Source organism: Ruditapes philippinarum, unplaced genomic scaffold (assembly GCF_026571515.1).
Source record: "Ruditapes philippinarum isolate M1 unplaced genomic scaffold, ASM2657151v2 ctg2752_1_1_1_1, whole genome shotgun sequence".
NCBI lineage: Eukaryota > Metazoa > Mollusca > Bivalvia > Venerida > Veneridae > Ruditapes > Ruditapes philippinarum.
Window position 1 is genome coordinate 156,848 of NW_026859253.1, and position 19,852 is coordinate 176,699.

At 34.1% G+C, this 19,852-nt stretch overlaps 1 protein-coding gene across 1 annotated transcript; it reads right to left on the minus strand.

Annotated features, from left to right (window-relative positions):
- Positions 1 to 193: 193 nt before the first annotated feature.
- Positions 194 to 19,844, minus strand: LOC132755810 (guanine nucleotide-binding protein G(s) subunit alpha-like). Its single transcript, XM_060746729.1, is given in 7 exon segments — positions 194 to 1,977; positions 3,558 to 3,703; positions 4,831 to 5,056; positions 10,180 to 10,223; positions 10,226 to 10,317; positions 15,470 to 15,542; positions 19,464 to 19,844. Coding segments are annotated over 7 exon segments (939 nt in total). The 5' UTR covers positions 19,636 to 19,844; the 3' UTR covers positions 194 to 1,791.
- Between the last annotated feature and the right edge of the window lie 8 nt (positions 19,845 to 19,852).

Here is a 19,852-nt window from a genome sequence, read left to right on the forward strand (position 1 = left end):
TCATTTAAAGTAAAAGTTTACGGACGGACGACGGACGGACGACGGACGGACGGACGGACGACGGACGGACGCCGGACGAAAAGCGATCACAAAAGCTCACCCTGTCACTTTGTGACAGGTGAGCTAAAAAAGGAGAGCGGTGACCGAGTGGTTAAGGTGTCTGCCTCTCAACCCAGAGATCATGTTGAGTGATATGTTGAAACCAAATAAAAAGAATGTATTGTATTGGTAAAAAGCTCCATAATTAAAAATGAAAGAAAGTTAAACACCTCAGGAATTCAACATTAAGAAAAGAAAGTTTCAATTTACAATATCAAATATTGATTTTTGTTCTTAATTTTAAGCAGTATCGGGAGGTTCCCGATTCGAGTCAGTTCTTTACTTAGAAAAATAAATAAAAATGGACGAAAAAGTACATTCATATAATTTCATAATCATAATCAATTCTTCTGAAAAGTAAAGAATGGATATTGTTTGCTACATCACACACTGTAGGTAAGAACAAATGATATAATGTCCATCACTTGAACAACTCTTGTTCATGCTACAAATATGTTTTTCTACATTATTTAGCAAACGAGATCACGTGATTATACGTCTAAACTTAAAGCTCTGAATAATGCATTGCTATTGAATTTCTGTATAGAAACCGTTGAATTGATAGATTTTGTGTTATGATATAACAAATCAACGCCGACACGGAAACAGACGGGAAATGCCGAGAAATGCCGGAAAATGAGTATTACCTCAAACGACATGCGATATGACGCAAACCTAAGGTATATTATACACATCGACTGTCAGTCTCATTACATACTTAATAACTTTTACATATATACAATCTCCGCCGACAGCGTTCCAGATGAAAAGCAAAAGAATAACTGTACACGATCTGTCCACGTGTATTGCCACGAAACTATCAGTGAGCACTGCAAACGGAATGAATATAACACAAAATCCTCGTAGGAACTCAACAAGTCCACACTTAATTTCACAGTCTCTTTCATATTCTAAGTATCACTTATTCGTGACTTATTTATAACAGCTTAAGATGTCTAGGCACCGTGTTATACGAAACTACCGACGACAGAAAAGAGGAATTTTCCACGATTTCACTGCCGAGTATAACGATAAATGTGAAATTATCATGATTGCCAACAAAGTGTTACTATTTCACTAGGCACGATCATGTTAAATTGCAGGTTCAAAATTGAGCGTTAAAATTATTTTGTTATATCCTTCCAGAAATTCTTTAAGAACAATTATGGAATATTCCAAAATTCAAATTGCGGAACATGCTTCTCACACGTGTAAAGTTATCTATTCCGAATTGTTGATTATTTGGGTTAAAAAAAATGTAAATGTATGTACATGTAGTATGCTCAAAGCTAAACACTCATTAATCATTGGTCTACTTTATCATTCACTGACCAATCAGAACGTTGCCATTATCTTCAATATACACATTAGCCAATCAGCATTTCGTATACATAAGCCAACCATTGCATCAGTACATATTAGCCAATCAGCGCGCTGTTATCTCGAAAACATCATGGAACTCTAACATAAAATCTCACTTTTCAAGCCGTCCTTTTTTAATTTTGGGCTCATTTTAGGAGTTTTATTACCTTTATCATTTTTGCAGTCAGCATTGGTAAGGGAATCATTGCATGCTAATATAACAATGTCCACTTGATCACGTTTCGATGTATGTTTAAATGAACCAAACCTGTTAACAATCAGATCTTTATAAATTCTGAACATTAGTTTCACGCGTTCCCCGCTTTTATTTTAGATAATCCCGAAACGTTCTAAATGTTTGCGAATGATCAAAGTTCGACAACCATCCAAAACTCTCTGAATATTATTGGTGTCAACTGCGCATGTGTAGAAATATTCGCAGCTGTGGTTTTGGTGCCAATCCTTATTGATTACCTGTACCGAAGGTTTCAACACGATATCTCCTTTCACAATTTTCTGAAACGTAAAAATATTACAAAATATAGGGTAATATGGTGAAAGTGAGAAAATAATTTGTAACACGGTGTATTTTGTCCGAGAAAATTGTGCTGTTTATTAATATATAGGTTATATAGATATGACACTGATTTTCTTTCATTAGATTAAGAAGATGAAAATATCTGGTGTGCATATGTATTTAGAAATTGATATCACAGAGATTCACAGTAATAGGAGTGGCAACACGTGCTTTTTACTAGAAATACCGATTCATACGCTAATAAATATAGTCCCCGCATCATTAATGCTCAAGCCAGTTTTACAGACCGAAATGTCTTGAGCATAACAGCTAATGGTGGTCTGTTATAAACTATACGTTAAGGTAGACTAGTTTTTATGTTCTTCTGTCGCAAGGACGAAATTGCAAAGTCTGTCACGACAGATTTATGCTACGGTATATATGCTATGTTTTTTTTTGTATTCTGTGTAGTTTGCATTCTATTTGTCACGACTTCTTTTTACGCCTTACTCGTAGCATGGTGAAAAGTCTAGACAGCGCCAACACGACTGCCCTTGTCATTTTTTTCATTTTTTTTCGTCCCTCCAACAAAATTCGTGCACCTTGCGTGTTACCGTCCGTCGCATTTTCGCCTTGCTAATAAAAACTTGAAAGGTGGGCATTTGTGTGGTGCGTAGGAGTGTGTGTTGGAGGGTAGCAATGCAAAAGGGTTTAAAACGCAGAAATACGACAAGGCTATGTTATTATCATACATTCTTTTTAATCATTTATTCACGAAATGCCAGAAAAAATATTTCTTTTTAGCGAGCTCGAAGAGCTGGCCCGAAGGGCCTGTTCGCAAAGCGAGCTTTACGGTAACGCGAGTTCCTGCTAGGTAGTGATGGTTTTGAAAACTTCCGTCCGAAGTACTGAATTGACACATCGCAACTTTTCGAATTACAAGATAACGATAAAAATCGAGGTATTCTGATTGAAAACGGAAGCGTAGACTGGTGTCCTTCAGACTTATATGGGCAATCTCCTACGCAGTGATCTCACCTTATAAGTACAGAGATTTCTGCCATCACAAACATTAAAATATCAATATTTTGATATCTTATATTTTTTAGCTTTTTAATTTATTTTTCATTGTTTTGTATACGTTTGATAATTTTTTGACAAAATATAACGGACGTAGGTACAAAAAGTTAAAAATAAAACAAAAGGAGAAAAATGACGTTAGATTTTCTATGTAACGGTCGATATTTACATTTGAATTTCGACGTGACGTCAGGGAGGTAATCACTGTGACGATTTTGTTATATTGGAACCATAATTGGACAAGGAACCAGAATAAACGGAAGTAGTGTATAAAATACCGAATGACTATTTTAAAACGGAAAATGTAAAATAAAAATGAACGATTTTATACTATTTCACGGTAAAAGTAAATCGAGCTCGCTTCGAGACTTTGCCTTTTTCATATTAATTCATACTTATTTATTGATTCATTTATTTCCATAAATTTTTTAATTTTACTCGGTAATTTATTTCATTTATAATTTTGTTACAAAACACAAACTTAACAAAGCATAGATACCATAAATAGATGCTTAATGTAAACTGCATTTTTTATCAGGTCCTGATTAATATCGGCTGATTTTGATCCTGATCGGGATCCTCTTCGTCTTTTTCCGTCACTTTCCGGTCTATGGTACGCATCGGCAAACTCCAGCTTTTCAGAATCTGAAAAAAAAGAAGTTAAATAAAATTCGGAAAATAGAAAATTAGTAAACACATTTTTATTACAAGTTCAATTATTCCCGAAAACGATCTAAACAAGTCCAACCTTGATGTGACAGACAAGTAATAAAAGCATCTGTCTCAAAAACATCAGGCTGTCCTCAGGTCGGACATTTACGTACTGCAGTCATATCATGTCCAACGGCCGGCAGAATAAGTGTGTTTTTTTTTCAAATAACAATTGTTGTTGCTGTTAAAAATGATAAAATTGCGTTTTAAACTATTTGCATTCGAAAACAAAGCCCTCAGTTTAATGAGATAATCATATGCCTTATAGATTAAAAGTTCATTGTGATAAATTATATTAACAATTCTATTCTATAAATTCTGTAAATCTAAAAGTCTGTAAATTTACTGGTGACCCAGTTTAAATATTACCATCTCAATTTTCTGGATAGTGTCTATAGTTCAAATAAATATAGCTTAATTTAGAATATTTGTATCATGATCAGTTAAGAGGAATAATCGTAAGTTTTCTCTTTAAATATTTACCACAATTTCCAGACAAAAACCTTCGTTTCAAACATGACATACTTTGAGGCCAAGTTGGTTGTGAAAAGTATAAAGAATGTTCAGACTATAGATGAAGATTTATTAAGCAAGTGTCTAATGAAGTTTAACGGCCTATTGGGTATACAACTTAGTGGATTTGAAAAGTAAGAATCGTTTCTTTCTTTTTTCCGCAAAAAGAACATCGCATTTAAAGAAATTCCCAAGCTCTGATAAAGGACAAATTTCACCTTAGAATATGCATACTTCGTAAACTGACATGGGATTATGTCTTTAAACAATAAATGGGTGGGAATTTAATATTATCCGTTGTTATTCATACATAGTACCCCTCATTCGCTATAATAAAAGACGGACTCCAGAATCCAAAATCCGTCGAAGACCGGAGACCGGCAACCATCAATTACTAGTCATGTGCCAGTTTTGTTGATTTCTTTTCGTTTAAGCGAAATGCGAATAAGGAAATAATCATTATGCATCGCATTCACATGACTGTTTTTTTAACAATTGAAAACCTGTGTTTGTAACATTTACATGATTCATAAGCCTCGGAAACTCACTTGATGGTGTAAACTTTTCGTAGCTGGGAAACAAATCTGGGTATTTGTCTGTGAGACAGCTAACATGGCGACCTTTCTGTACTTTTTCTGCCAACATATCCATTTTATTCATAAAAAGAAGAATTGACACGTTCTTTAAAAATCTGGAAAAAAAAGAATACAAAATAATGAAAGCAAAGATCGACAGTGGAAGGCAACGTTCATCGGACACCGGACGCACGACTATCTACCCATTAAGTAACAACGAGCCACACAGGATAGAAGAAAACTGGTCTATTAATGACTGACCAAAAATGATAAGAACTCAAGCGTTCAATCTAAGCGTTTCACAAAAGCACGTTATCAATTTATTCAATAAGTCATTATCTATATTAGGCTATTGTTATACTTTGTTATACTACTGACATAATTATGAGGGATAGCATAATATATTATAGATATTTTTAACAATATAGAAATATAGATATGCATCAAGATGACCTTCTGAATGTTATAATAATGAATATCAAGCTAAATGAATATTAAATCAATGTAATAGTAGGTTCACCAGGAACTAGATTTTGGAAAAGCTTCATTAGGGTCAGATTAATACAAATCTAAATAAAATTTGAAAACAAAATACCACAAAACATATATTTATCGAATAGTATTATTACATTCTAATTTATTCATCGGCATTAATAATCATCAATATTCAGATTTTATATGTTCATTATTAACATAGAACATAAAAAACTGCGAAATTCTATAATGTTTCAAAAGACTGTACATAATGTTGATTTAAACATATTAATTCGATATATTTACATTTTGCATGATAAACAATATTTACACAATACATTTTGGAATTAGGCATAAAGCTATGGAAGCTTTTAAGTGTCCTCCTCCTTGTTATATGTATTTAATGTTTGGTTCAAACATATTTATTCCCACAAGCATATATAATGAACATGTACTTGATGTTTGAACGTGTGTCTTAATGCAAAATATAGAGAGAAAATATGAAAGTACTATGACTGTTGCTTAATTACTTTCACAAAGTACTGGCACGGCAGTACTGAACCAAAATCTAGCATTGACATTGAACATTGGTTTTAGTTGCTGATAAAATGTATCAATGATTGCGCGTGAAACAATCACCGGGAACAAAGTATTTTCATGATTTTGGTCAACTTTCTAAAAATACACATAACAAAGCTTGACGAATGTATACGCTTTATTGATATAATTAAGGTATTGTGTCATTCCATAACGTCATAAAGGGCATTTAATGAGATATGTAAGGAAAATATTGCATAAAAAACGTGTTTCCTTAAGCTACAGTCTCACTTACATCCCGGCAGAGCCCCGGCAGAGCCCCGGCAGACGTCCGGGGTGATCCGGGAACGACCGGGGTACGACCGGGAACAACCGGGGTACATCCGTAACTCTGCCGGCAACGTCCTGGATGATCCGGGATGATCCGGGAACATCCGGCATTCGACCCCGGATGGAATAAAATATTTAATATCACCGGGATGGTCCGGGATGATCCGGGAAGGTATAGCTTTGCCGGCTTCATCCTTAGCTCTGCCGGGAACGACCGGGGTTATACCGGGAAAGCACCGTAGCTCTGCCGGCACAAACCGGGGATGATCCGGGGTATGATATAGCCGGTAGAGCTACGGTAGAGCTACGGTAGAGCCCCGGTATATGCCGGCAGAGCCCCGGTAACTACAGGCAGAGCCCCGGAGGATAAAGGTAGAGCTACGGTTGATCCCGGTAGAGCCCCGGCAAAGCCCGGATCATTTCAAAAGAATAACGACAATTTGCGATGATTGCACTTGTTTGTATTAAAAGCCTTCCCATTTCCCTTCTATCCAGTATAGCATAAGGATTTTTCAGAAAATCATCATGAATTACTATTCTGGAACAATAGATATTATATTAAATAAAAAATATGTATCAATGTTATCATTTTCGGGAGTTTTCAATCCACCGGGGTTCTACCGGGGCTCTGCCTGGATCGTCCTGGGCTCTGTCGGGGCTCTGCCTGGATCGACCGGGCTCTGCCTGGTCAACCGGGGCTCTTCCGGCGTCATCCGGGAACGACCGGGGAAGCACCGGCATGAACCGTAGCTTCACCTGGGCTCTGCCTGGATGATCCGGAGCGCATCCTGGGTGGTTAGTAGGGAACTACCGTAGTGCTGCCGGGGTAAGTGTGACGCGCAACAATAATTTCATCCCGGACCGTCCCGGACCATCCCGGTAACTTACCGGGATGGTCCTGGGCTCTGCCGGGAGTAAGTGAGACCGAGGCTTTATAGCTAGGACAGATACATGCCGCTGTTATACTCGTACAGATTATTTAATCACCAAGAAAAAAATGCACGTATACAAATATAACATGTGAATATTTGATTAGAAAAATAAACATTGTCTTAGATAAATGACGATAAAGATTCTGAAAAAAGCAGGTATTCGATTGTCTTTCCCGTCGCCTTTCCGGAACCAGCCGGATAAAACTGGCTTTATTTGTATGAAATCATTGATCAAAACGTTATATAAATTTAACAACGTTACGTGAAATTGAGAGCCATTTGATGCGATTTTGATATGTCGGTAACACATTAAAAGACCACCTGAAGTTATACTAATGGCAGAGGATAATATGACTTCACACAGATTCGTGATTAAGGCAACTTTGTGTTTACTTCTTAACAATGAAATTACATAATCAGACTGTTAAACAATTAATTTCCCCTGACATTGTCCCAGATTCCGGACAAAAGAAAGATATTCTAGATATAAAGACACAAATACTTAATGTTCATAGAAAACATTGGAGCAAAAGTTACATTAATAATGTTTGACGTTATTATAGAATCATTGTCTCCTAAATTCAATGTTTCGTATATCTCGAATTCTTCATTTCCTAGAGACAATGGTTCATATATCTCTATATTTCATTTCCTAGAGACAATAATTCGTATATCTTGAATATTTCATATCCTAGAGACAAGGATTCGTGTATCTCGAATATTTCATATCCTTGAGGCAAGGATTCGTATATCTCGTATATTTCATCTCCTAGAGACAATGATTCATATATCTCGAATATTTCATCTCCTAGAGACAATGATTCCTATATCTCGAATAGTTCATCTCCTAGAGACAATGATTCGTACATCTCGACTATTTCATCTCCTAGATTCAATAATTCGTATATCTCGACTACTTCATCTCCTGGATACAATGATTCGTTTATCTCGAATATTTCATCTCATAGAGACAATGATTCGTATATCTAGAATATTTCATCTCCTAGAGACAATGATTCGTGTATCTCGAATATTTTTGTCCAGCATAGTGAAGTAACAGCACTTTCTTCCGCTCTTTTTGGGGTCAATGCTAAGTCATGTGAACAAGTTAAGTTTTCCAGTTTCGTCACTTATTTTGTCCATCTTGTAGCTTTTGGACGATGCCCTAGCCTCTGACAATGACGATGAGGCTTAACAACGATACTTAACAGCGAAAAATAATGATTTGCTATGTATTTATTAGAATATTGAAATGAAAAAGAGGCTAAATGGAGTATAGCAGTGATTTGATATAGATTGTTTGGACTCGAGAAATAAAAACGAGGCTAAATGGATAAAACTGTACAAAACTGTATATAATAATTTATTACCCTTCCAGATTTTTTCCGCCTTTTTGATTGGTTATTGATCACCCGAAAGAAATTGATATTACCGAGCCAGACGGGTAATATACACACTAAATTTCCCCGTTTGGTACCCCACGTTGTAAACAACATGCGCTGAGGTGATGCGCGTATGGTTCGATTTTACGCGGCGTAAATTCCGATTTACAAACACTTTTTAACTGTCAAATGATAAATATTTACCAAAGTAAAGTAATGACACATATTCTCATCAGTATTGAAAACAAATATGACCTTGTGAAAGCTTGATATTAATTACAAAAAAGTGCGTTCAATAGATTACTCCTTTTCTCTTGTTTACATTCGTTAGGTACGGGAAAAAAAAAGTCAGTAATTTTTTTGAGTCATGGGCGGGTGATATAAAATCTTAGCAGGGAAAATCCCCATATATTTACTTTCCCAAAAACCCAAAAAACCCTATAATACTTGCATTTGGGGAAACTTTATTTTAAAAACCGGGTTTTAAATTTTAATCTAAACCCTCCCTATTTTTTATTTGAAAATTTTCCCCTTTTTTTCCCGCTTTCCCCAAAAATTTCCAAGGCTTAAAAAATCGGTTTTTTTTTTCCCGGGTCTTCTCGCAATGGGTTTTTCGTAGGCTACTTTCAGTCGGGAAGAAAAAAAATTTCGGGCAAATGGGCAAAAGCTTGGGTCCCCTTTTTCCCTTCCCCTTTTCTGACCCCCTACGTTTAAACCCCATGGAAACAAATATGAAAACCCTTTTTAAAATACCCCTTACAAAAGGGAATTTAAAAAATGAAAAAAGTTCATTTAAATTAAAAAAAAAAGGAAAAGAACTATCTAAGATGAAAAAACAATCTTGAAATGTCATCATGTTTATAGTAAAAACAAAGTCAATTATTTTCCCCGTAAACTTCCTATGAATTGTTGACTGTTCAAATATTAAGCCGTTTCTATTGTACTAAGCTGCATCAATATGGAATGTTAACGTGACAATTAAAACACATTGAACCATAAATAGTTTTTTTTCTTGGCGCTTTATTAAAGAAACGTTTCCGGAACGAGGTGTATTTATGAACTAAGTAAACACAATTAGACGTGAGTCAATCAAACAGCTTAAGAAACTTCCTGTTAAAATATAAATCAAAATATTTGCTTCACCGTGTATTACTAAAAATCAATCTGATCTTCTCGGCAATAGATGCCGACATATTGGAACCATTTTATGTCACATGCCTCCATGTGCTAAAAGTGACAGGGAAATTTCTTTTATACAGTGGGAGAAAAAGTAGTCGGCATAGACAAAGTTTGCAGAAATTGATGCGAAAGTTGCCTTTTTTGGCCAATTTGATTTAAAAACGTCCTATAGCCCAGGGCGGGGCGGAAATTGGGTTGCTTTTTTCCGTGGTTTCCCCATCGGGGGCAACTTATCCAAGAATACGGGGGGAAAAACCCATCTTTTGGGAGTTAACAACATTAAAACTATTATGGGTTTTTTGGGTTTAACACATTTTTTTGAAAAAATTTTAGGGGAAAAAAAAAAAATCAAAACGAAAAATGCATCGAAGCTATTTAGGGTTTTTGAAAAATCTACCCCGGGTTTCCATTTTGAGAACGGGGTCCTTTGGGAAATTTTGCTTACTTTAATTTCTTTCTAAAAGTTTGGGGAAAAGAAAATTATTTACTAAATGAACAGGATGGGCCACATTTTTAACCTCAAATTCTATTGTTGAATACTAGTAGTTAACACTCTACAGCGGAGAATATCCTGGTCCGACGGTATATAGTCCGCTTGACGTATCTCGGTCAAGTTATCTAAAAAACTAAACAAGCATATGTATTATAAAATTGTTCCATTCTGATTCCAAGTTTTAGAAATGATACATAAAACTAAAAAAGAATCTACTCATTTCAAATGCTCGAAAAAAATCTTCTTGCAATTTTTAGCATACGTCGATTTATTTGAGCAGTTTAAAACGTTGTTGTTGGTTTTTGTTTTTTTTCTTATAAGAGGTAAACGATTGCATGCCAAACTAACAAGTAAACTTGTAGATCTATTTTTGGAAAACATTGGTACTGCGCTCAAGAATACAGTTCGTACCTATCAACAAGCGCCTCGTTTATGTGACGATAAGAATTAGTGGTGTTTATGACAACTGTCCTTAAAATGCAAGCAAAAATAATGACATGTCTGTATGCATAGGCTCACGTCAACCGGCACGTTAGTTGGTCTTTTTAAATTTTTTAGTTAACTGAAACATCTCTAATTTAAAAAGGAAATTTTTAAATTTTAAAAAACCAAAACAAATTTTTTTCAAAATCAAGGGTGGGAAAAATTTTAAAAATTTTTGATATTCTAATCAGTATTTATGCCAAAGAGGTAAAAAAAAATTTAAAATATTTTTGGGGGATCAATGAAACTGGAAATTTTGTGTGATCTGGGGAAAAAATTTCTTTTACTCCCCCCCTTCCCTTTAAAAATTCTTTTGTGAAACAAAAATTTCTGCCCAAAAGTTTTTAAAAAAGATAGGTTTAAAAGCTATTTAAAAGTCGGGAAAATTTAAATTTTTTTTGGAAATAAGATATACTTTAAAATAAAAAGCTATCAAAAACAGAACACCATCATCATTTCATCAACAACAAAACAACAAACCCCGTTGTCATCCCCATCAAAACATTCTGTCGTTTGTCGTTGTCAACGAAACATCACTATCACAATTTCATTATAATCTTCATCGACCGACACCCAAATAATTTTGCAAAACACTGCCACTGAATTAAAATAAAAGTCAAAAATTCTCATTCAGGGCGTAAAAAAAACCCCCGCAAAAAATACATATAGATTTTTCCCTTTAAACCCAAAAGACAGAAATCCAGTCAGGAGGCTTTTGATAAAGTTGTGCATGCGACATTCTGCAACTGTCTTATTTGTACGGTGACCAGTTACCATTCAGGTAGAATACTGACGCAAACAGCGTTGCCGCAGAAGGAAGCATTATGATAAGTTGTAGTGTTGGCCTTTTGAAACAGTTTTATAAATACTTGTTACTAAAATCCCATTTCAACAGCTAATGGACAAGTAGTCAATTCTTTAAAATCCCAATTACAAATCTGGTTTTTGTCAGTCTTTTAAACTAAGGGGAAAAACATGGCCCAACATTTTGCCTATTTACAAGAAAAAATTTAATTTTGATACATTCTGGTTAAGCGCTTGTAAACCCAAATTGACCCAATTTTTTTTTGTACCGGGTTGGGGATTTCCCATGTAACTACCTCCGGTAAAATTTTTAAACATGTTAAAAGGGGGGAATATGGGGTTTACTGCAAAAGGGGGTTTCAATGAAAAAAATAATAGGGTTTAAAACAGCTGTTGATGAAAAGAAAATTTAACATTTTTTTGGTGTGCCAAGAATTTTTCTATACTTTTTGTTTTGAGTCAATGGTTTTTTCGATTAATTTGGATTGTAAAATTAAAGTTTCCCCACTAAAAGTTATCAAAACACGGTCTTTACATTTTTTTTTAGTTTGGGGTTTTTAGGGATTCTTATTTTTCTCTATTTTAAATTTGGAAAAAGAGTGGCTGTGTACATACCCCAATTTATAATAATAATTTTCCCTTTTTTCATTTTGAGGCTTAAAAATGCTTTTTTAATTGCCCTAAAAAATTTTTTTTATTGATTTCGTCCGAAATGTTTCCTTTGGGTTTTCCTGGCTCTAATCTAGGATTTAAATCAACAAGGATTGGGGGCAGTTAAAACCTCGGGGACGCTTTTGAGAAATCATTTCAGAAAATGACAAATTTCGTGTTTCTTTTTTTTGGCCCAAATTTTTTTTTTTTTCATTCATTACATACTATATGTGTGAAAAAATGAATTTGAAATTTTAAATTTTCTTTCCCTTTGGGGAAAAAAGGGGGAAAATTTTTCCATTTTTTCATTCAAAGCGCCCTGTCCGGTATATACCGGGAACACCCCGGGATTCAGGTGGTGCTCTTTAAACCTTTGTTTTGTCTCATTTTTAGGGGTAATAAACCCTTTTGGGTTCCCCTTCCCACAAAAATGGGCAGAAGGTATATTTTCAAAAAAAGGTTTGATTTTTTTTGTTTGAATTATTATTCTTTTATTCGTAAACTTACCTTGTCTACTTTTGTTTCCCTCTAATCTTTGAATAAGTGGTTTCCCTTTTTTTTTTTTAATAAAAATTTTTATTTAAATTTAAATTTAATTTTCGGGAGAACACAAAAACACCCGTTTTCTCCCAAAAATCATATTTTTTAACCCTTTTTATGATTTTAATTAGGGAAAATGCCCACATTAAAAATTTTTTCTTGATTCAATTTTTAAAATCTCATTATCATCAATACTCATCGTACTTCATCGGGTCTTGATGGTAAAGATTTTGTTTAATCCAAGAGGATATTGTTTCACAACAAATTTGTGATAGCGACAAATGTCAAACTTTTATTGGAATGCATCTTTTAAAAAAAAGGTTCTGAGAGTTGACTATAGCGAAACAAGGTTGCGGGGGTAGAATAGGACCCCTTTGTGTCGGTGAAACAAACGTAAGCACACACACTAAATGTCAGTTTAACGGTGGAAGTGTGTCAGCGAAGAAAAAATACTTTTGTTACTGTAAACTGTTCTTCTTTTAATCGTGTGATGAACAGATTATTAGTTTATTACGTTCAGTCAGCTTCATTGTACCTATACACATTCAATTTCCACCATCTAATAACCGTGTGTTACTATCGCAACACGGTGTAAACACTTACATACGGTGATACTTAATAGATATTTCGCTCTCTTTTGTAAAGACGAGTTATTCACTTTTCAAAGAATTCAGTTTCTTTTTCGATTGTCAGTACGTCAATAAGCTAGCTGATGGTCACTTTAACACACACGTTAATGATAATAAATCGTCAAAATTCTGGTCTTGTCGCCTATATTTCTTCAAGTTTACTTTCATGCCAGCATCTGTCAGTTGTATAAAGTGCTTCTGATAATTCAATGAAGGGTGTGTTTTTGTTAGATATAGAATGTAATAAAATAATGCGCCTGAAATATGTGTCATCTTTTCGTCTTACGAGATTCTCTTATTTCCAGTGACACTTCCACAATTCATATCGTTTTTAAACTATACCATCCGCGGTAGTTTAGATCATTCTGCGTCAAATACAGAAATATAACAGCGGGTGCAGTGGTCTAGTGGTAGCGTTCTTTGATTACAAACTCAGGGCTAGCAAGTTTATCCTCCGCTACACTAATAATTCTTGGGCAACTGAGGTACCGTGTAATGGTGATTAATATCTTTCTCTTAAAAGAAGCACGAGTTCCTACTATATAGAATGGAGCTGGATTCAATAAAATAGCATTACAGCCAAATCTATGAAAAAAATGTCATACCAAATATAATATTTACAGGCAAGGTGTCTTTATTTGGAGGTTAGTGTGTTCTATCTGATCAATGAAGGTTTGACGAATAGTGGTTTTTATACACAGGGTGATCTTTTTCAGTGGTGGTCTTTAACACAAGTTTTACTGTACATAAGTCTTCTGGAGTGATTCGACCTTTTATGTTTCCGGTGTCGATTATAGCTAAAGGTATCTCACACACTATGCAGGGGAAAAATATTGGACTTTTCGAGGTCCCTTTTTTATCCGGGATGGAATAAGAAGTTTTCTGTTTTAAGTAAAAATTATTTGGGAAAACGAAAATCATGGTTGTAGGAATACGTAATTTAAAATTTAATTTGAAAAATTTAAAAAAATAACAAAAAGTTTTTTACCCAGTTATCGGGGGTTTGATCCATGCTTCGTTTTAGTATATACCCAAATTTTTACTATTTTCTTTAATTTCCCCTCGATACCTTTTTGGTTTCCCTGGCACACAAAATTTAAATACAATTTCTCTTTTTTTAATTTTGTCTGATGTTTAATTTTTCTATTCTTTCCTGTAAAAAAAGAAAAAATTTTACTTAAAAAAAACTGGGATATTTTTAAACGTAAAGTTTACGGAAGGGTACTCGAGGTTCTTCCTCCACCAGTAAAGCTAGACCTAAACTGTGTTGGTGCAGCGCAAACCGAACATAGGCCCCCAAACTCCCCATCCCCACCCACACTCCCATTAAAAAACTAATTCCTACTTAAGTTCGCTATCCAGTTACCATTTTAGGCGGCAAATAGGTCCAACTGAACTTTTTCAATTAAGCACCTTGATTCTACATCCTGGTCTCATTGTAACTATTTATTACTATTTTCGTTGTTTCGTGTTATGTGTGTGTGTGTTGAGATGGCATGAACGGGCCACCATACTTTACAGTTTAAAACATTACTGATCTTCTCTGTGTGTGCTTCAAAATGTTTATTTTACATTTAAAGAGAAACTGCATAGCAATTATCACTATTTTCGAATATCAAACTTGAGCATAATATATCTCAAGGAAAACTATTCATAAAAAAATACCTGGCATTGTTTGTAGCTAAATAATTCCGGCAAAATTTTCATAACAGTTGATAAACATGTTACAATTTAATGCGTACAAAACATTCACCACAGTTTATATCTCAATTACAAACAGTGAATGTTCAACTTTCATTCGAGCAAAGATATGTTTTTACTTGACCTGCTTATAGTAATGAAATGTAGTTTCGACTTTGGAAAGAAAACTACATGTAGTATCAATGTAGAAAATTTAAATAATTCATAATTCATAGCAAGACATTACACTAACCTTTAACATGCTGGGACTGACAGTTGATAAGCCTTTGCCACCAGTATAGAGCCAGGCCAGCCTGCACACCCGTGTTGCCTGGCTAGTCTCTACAGTATACTGTTGATAGCTTTTTCATTTATTTTATTTTATTTTTTTTTGGGGGGGGGAGGGGGTGTTTGATATTTTAAAATGGACTGTTCGAAATTCTAAATAGGACGAATCCATTAAAGAATTTTCATCAGGTTAGTGGTTTAAACATTTACCTCGTTTCAAATCCGTTGATATGTATGATCTTCATCTGTTTGGTAATAGTACTTTTCCCTGATTCACCCGTTCCTGAAAAAGTGTCAAAAATAATGAATACGTGTATAATAAAAAAGCGATAATAAAGTATCTAAAAAGTAGGTTTTCTTACAAATCAATGTTTTTCCTCTTTCCGGTTCATGTTACGTATACTAAAGTATCAAATGTATGTTTACAGATCTCGATTAAAGGCGAGTGTGGCGAAAATGAACAATATATCTGTGCCGCGAATTAGCTCCCTTTGCGCATAATTTGTTACCCTTCAGTACATTTTTGTATTTTCTGATCGCAAGATCAGTAAATACATAGCTAACATCCACGGTCTAACACAAAATTTCCTAACAGTCCTAACAACGCAAAGTAGTTCTTACTCAAAACTGCTTAAAACCAGCAATTTAAAAGACAGAATAATTTTTAATGTAGACATTTAACGAATTACAGTGCATTGAAAGTTCAGATTAGTCAATAGAAATATGAGGTTACAATCACAAATTTCGCGGATGAATATCATTTTAATCAATGAAAATGCTATTTTTAGCTATGTCGATTACTGAATACTCCAGGGCGTAGTATACACATAAATCTGACTGCCGAGTAGTGGAATATATACATGTCGGACTGTTTTGGCGAGAATATTTTCGCTAAATTATTTTTATCGGTGTTATTGTTTGGTTTTATTAACCTGTCAATTACATACTGATTACACGGTCGATGCACACAATATATTAATCTTCGGTAGATTTTCGGAAAGTTCCGTGAGATGTACGTTGTACGATGGAATTTAATTTAATTTGTATCTATGAACTAAGTGTACTGATCGTTATAGCGCAATAGGGTAAAGCACGAGTTTATAATCTAAGTGTCATAGATGTTTTAAGTTCGAGACCGCGTTGGTCCATGTTTTTTTCATTCCTATAATACTTTCAACATTATTATAGCTACACATGATTATTTTTTGTGTTGTTCGTTTTGTTTTATTATGTTTTGCTTAATTTTGTAAAGTCTATACTCTTTTTAAATAACATGTTTTAAGAATTCATGTTTAAAATTAAAACGGATTAAAACCAATAAATGTCTTTTCAATGCCGTAAAACACACTACAAATCGGTTCCATTAAAATATACTGCAAAAATAAAGAGAGAGTAAAGCCTAAAAGAATTTCATCAGTAAGGATCGAACCACAGACCTCTCAATTATCAGGCATTCTCTTAACCGACTGCACTATTGCGAATTAACGAAAACCTTCACATTAAGCTGGCCTGACTTTCAAAACATGACTTATATACTCCACATTAATTCTCGTAAACTACACGGACCAAACCGAAGTGGGGTCGAATATTCAAATGAGTGCTTTAATGTATTCATAATTGACAGGTCAATAAAATCAGACAATAAACAGGTTTATCGTGAACAAAATACCTCGAAATTGATAAGGATTACAAACACAAAATGGAAATTCTCAATTTAGAATTACAATGTATTTGTTTTTATTCAGGCTTCATATGACGTATTACTTCACCGTGGTGCAGGGGTATCGCGCTCGTATCGCGCTCGTTTAGGGTGTGAGAGGCCTAAGATTCAAATCCTAGTCGAGGCAACTTTTTTTTTTGAAGTGTCTTTTTTAAGGAAGTAGCCACGATATGCAATGATAAAGTGTGGCTGTCATAAAAAAATGATTTTTGATGCAACTCTAGTCATGCAAAATTCGATATGTATCAATCTCAAACTGTTATAGAAAAAAATCTTAACGCAGTCGCTGCGTAAGATGAATTATACATGTAGTATATAAAAATAAACCTATATAGGAAAATACATACAGATAGTCAGTATGATTTAGATTGCAAAGATCAGAAAATACCACAGAGCTTGCAGCCCTTTGATTCTACTATGGTGTCGCCTGAAATGCATAACCGATCAAGATTAAAATGTATCCTTTTGTACAAAAATTTGTAATAGTTTGCGTACAAGGCAAAAAAAGAAAATGAATATCGATCAGAATGCTGTGCTCATGTCGAGCCAGTTTCACATCCCAGCTCGACATTGTAAAAAAAGACAAAAATGAATGTCGAGCTAAATGTTGTGCTGAATGTCTTGCCTGCTTCACATTCCATCTCAACAATGATAAATCGAATGTCGAACAAAATGTTTAATGTCAATCTCTGTGCCAACATCATAGACTTAAAAAAAAGAATTATTTTTAAAGACCCATTAAGCTTTAAAATGCTATCATTTTTATCTTTTAAAAGCTTTAATTTTTAGTATCCTGCATTTTGTACGTTTCGGCATTTAGTTGAATGATAGTGAATTAGTATACTGTGCTCCTCTTAGTTCACGGTACTTAATGCTTTGAAACCAGAAAGAAAACAACAAATGAATCTTATGGTACAAAAATTGTCATAAGCTATAACATATAGGTATTTTCTGCTGTATGACACAAGGAAACAACAATATATTCAGGCAAAGTCAATTTTAATGGACCAAACGTAGACCATATGTCGGCCATTTTGAAAACAGTATGTCATCATTTAAATTGCGGTAATAGTGTTATATTTCAGTTTTTTCATGTTTCAGTTAGAATTTCTACATGTTATTTTGCTTGATTTTAAATATTAAAGTTATCCATACTTTGTAACTCAAAATTTATTTTTCCAACAAACAAGAACATTTAGAAAATGATGATTGTTTCAGACGTATGCACAAATTTAACGGACTATTTTGCTTTTGGCAGAAATTTGTAATATGTTGTTTTGTTTTACATAAAAATCTAGAGATTTAATTTTTTTGCAAAAAAGCTTTGTTGTTTAGGTGTATGAATAAAATATGTCAATTCTGACCAAGTTTAACACCGGTCAATTACCGTGCATTAAGTGATGACGCGGAATTAGTGATGTTGAGTATATTTTGTATGGAAGTCAAAATACCACATTGTTTACAATTTGCTATCTATTATACGGCAGGTGACATTTCATCTTCTTGAATTCTCGGGTTCATCAACACGAATTCACGATTTCAACGTCATGAATTCACGATTTCAACTTCAGGAATTCACGATTTCAACTTCAGGAATTCACGATTTCAACTTCACGAATTCACGATTTCAACTTCAGGAATTCAAGATTTCAACTTCACGAATTCAAGATTTCAACTTTATGTATTTGAAATCGTGGATAAATGAAGCTGAAATCGTGAATGCGTGAATTCCGTATGTTGAAAACGTGAATTCACGAAGTTAAAATTGTGGATTCACGACGATAAAATCGGGAATTCATGAAGTTGAAATGTTTCCCGGTCTTACATATACTTTCACGAGCTCTTTCGAATTCATTTCTATTTTTCATCAGGTTATAAATATTTCAATTGTTCAAAGTCCATATAACAACAATATAAAACACACGTTTTCCCTTTCTACAGAAGGAAAACAAATATTTATAATCTGTGACATAATGTGCCTTTGTAATAACGCAAGTGTCTTATTCGTAAAACAGAATAAAAATATTCCGGAACAAAATGTAATGCTGCACTTTTTAATTGGTGTTTTAACTATTTGGCAATGAGTTTGTGCATGCGTCAATGGCTCCTAAGGACATATACCGACATATTTATTTCATTCAAATATTTAAGAATGTTTCTGTCTCAAAATAAGATGTCTTAGCTTTATACAGAAAGAATTTCTATAGAAACAAAAATGTTCTCTGATAGATTCCTTCGAAAATCAACCACAAGATCATGGAAACCAAAGAATTTTACAATGTTAAAGTAAAAAATGTAATTAAATATGATTTTATACCTTAAAATAAAAAAAAACAATTAGCTTTAAATCAAAATACAAGTATTCAAATTTTAGACAGAAAAAGTTCAGAAATGGTTCACAGCGCAGCTTAAATGAAAGAGAGTTATGTTGAAAATGAAAATAAAGACTTTCTTCTAAAATATTAAAAAATGTATAGGACTTACCTAATAAGAGTATTTTTAACTTTTTCATTTCCTGTCTTTGATAATCTTTAAGTACTTTAGTGATTTGCTTGTTCCTCATCTTCGCAAGCCTCGCTTCTTCTGGGCAATCATAATAAGGGTAGGCATTACCATAGCAACTGCTACCAAAACAAGCCATTACGTCCTCCTTCATTGATGTTTAACTCTGTCACAGATCAAGGTTTTAATCCACGCGATATAAAACAAGCACATATACACACCGTGAAACGTTTTGAACAATTTCACCGAAAAGGGATTCGTGGCATTTCTTGCTTATATTTCTTCCATTGCATCCACCATGACAAAACATACACAATAAATTCCAATTTTCTTATAAAAGTATCAACTTTATCCGCTGTTTCACATTGGTT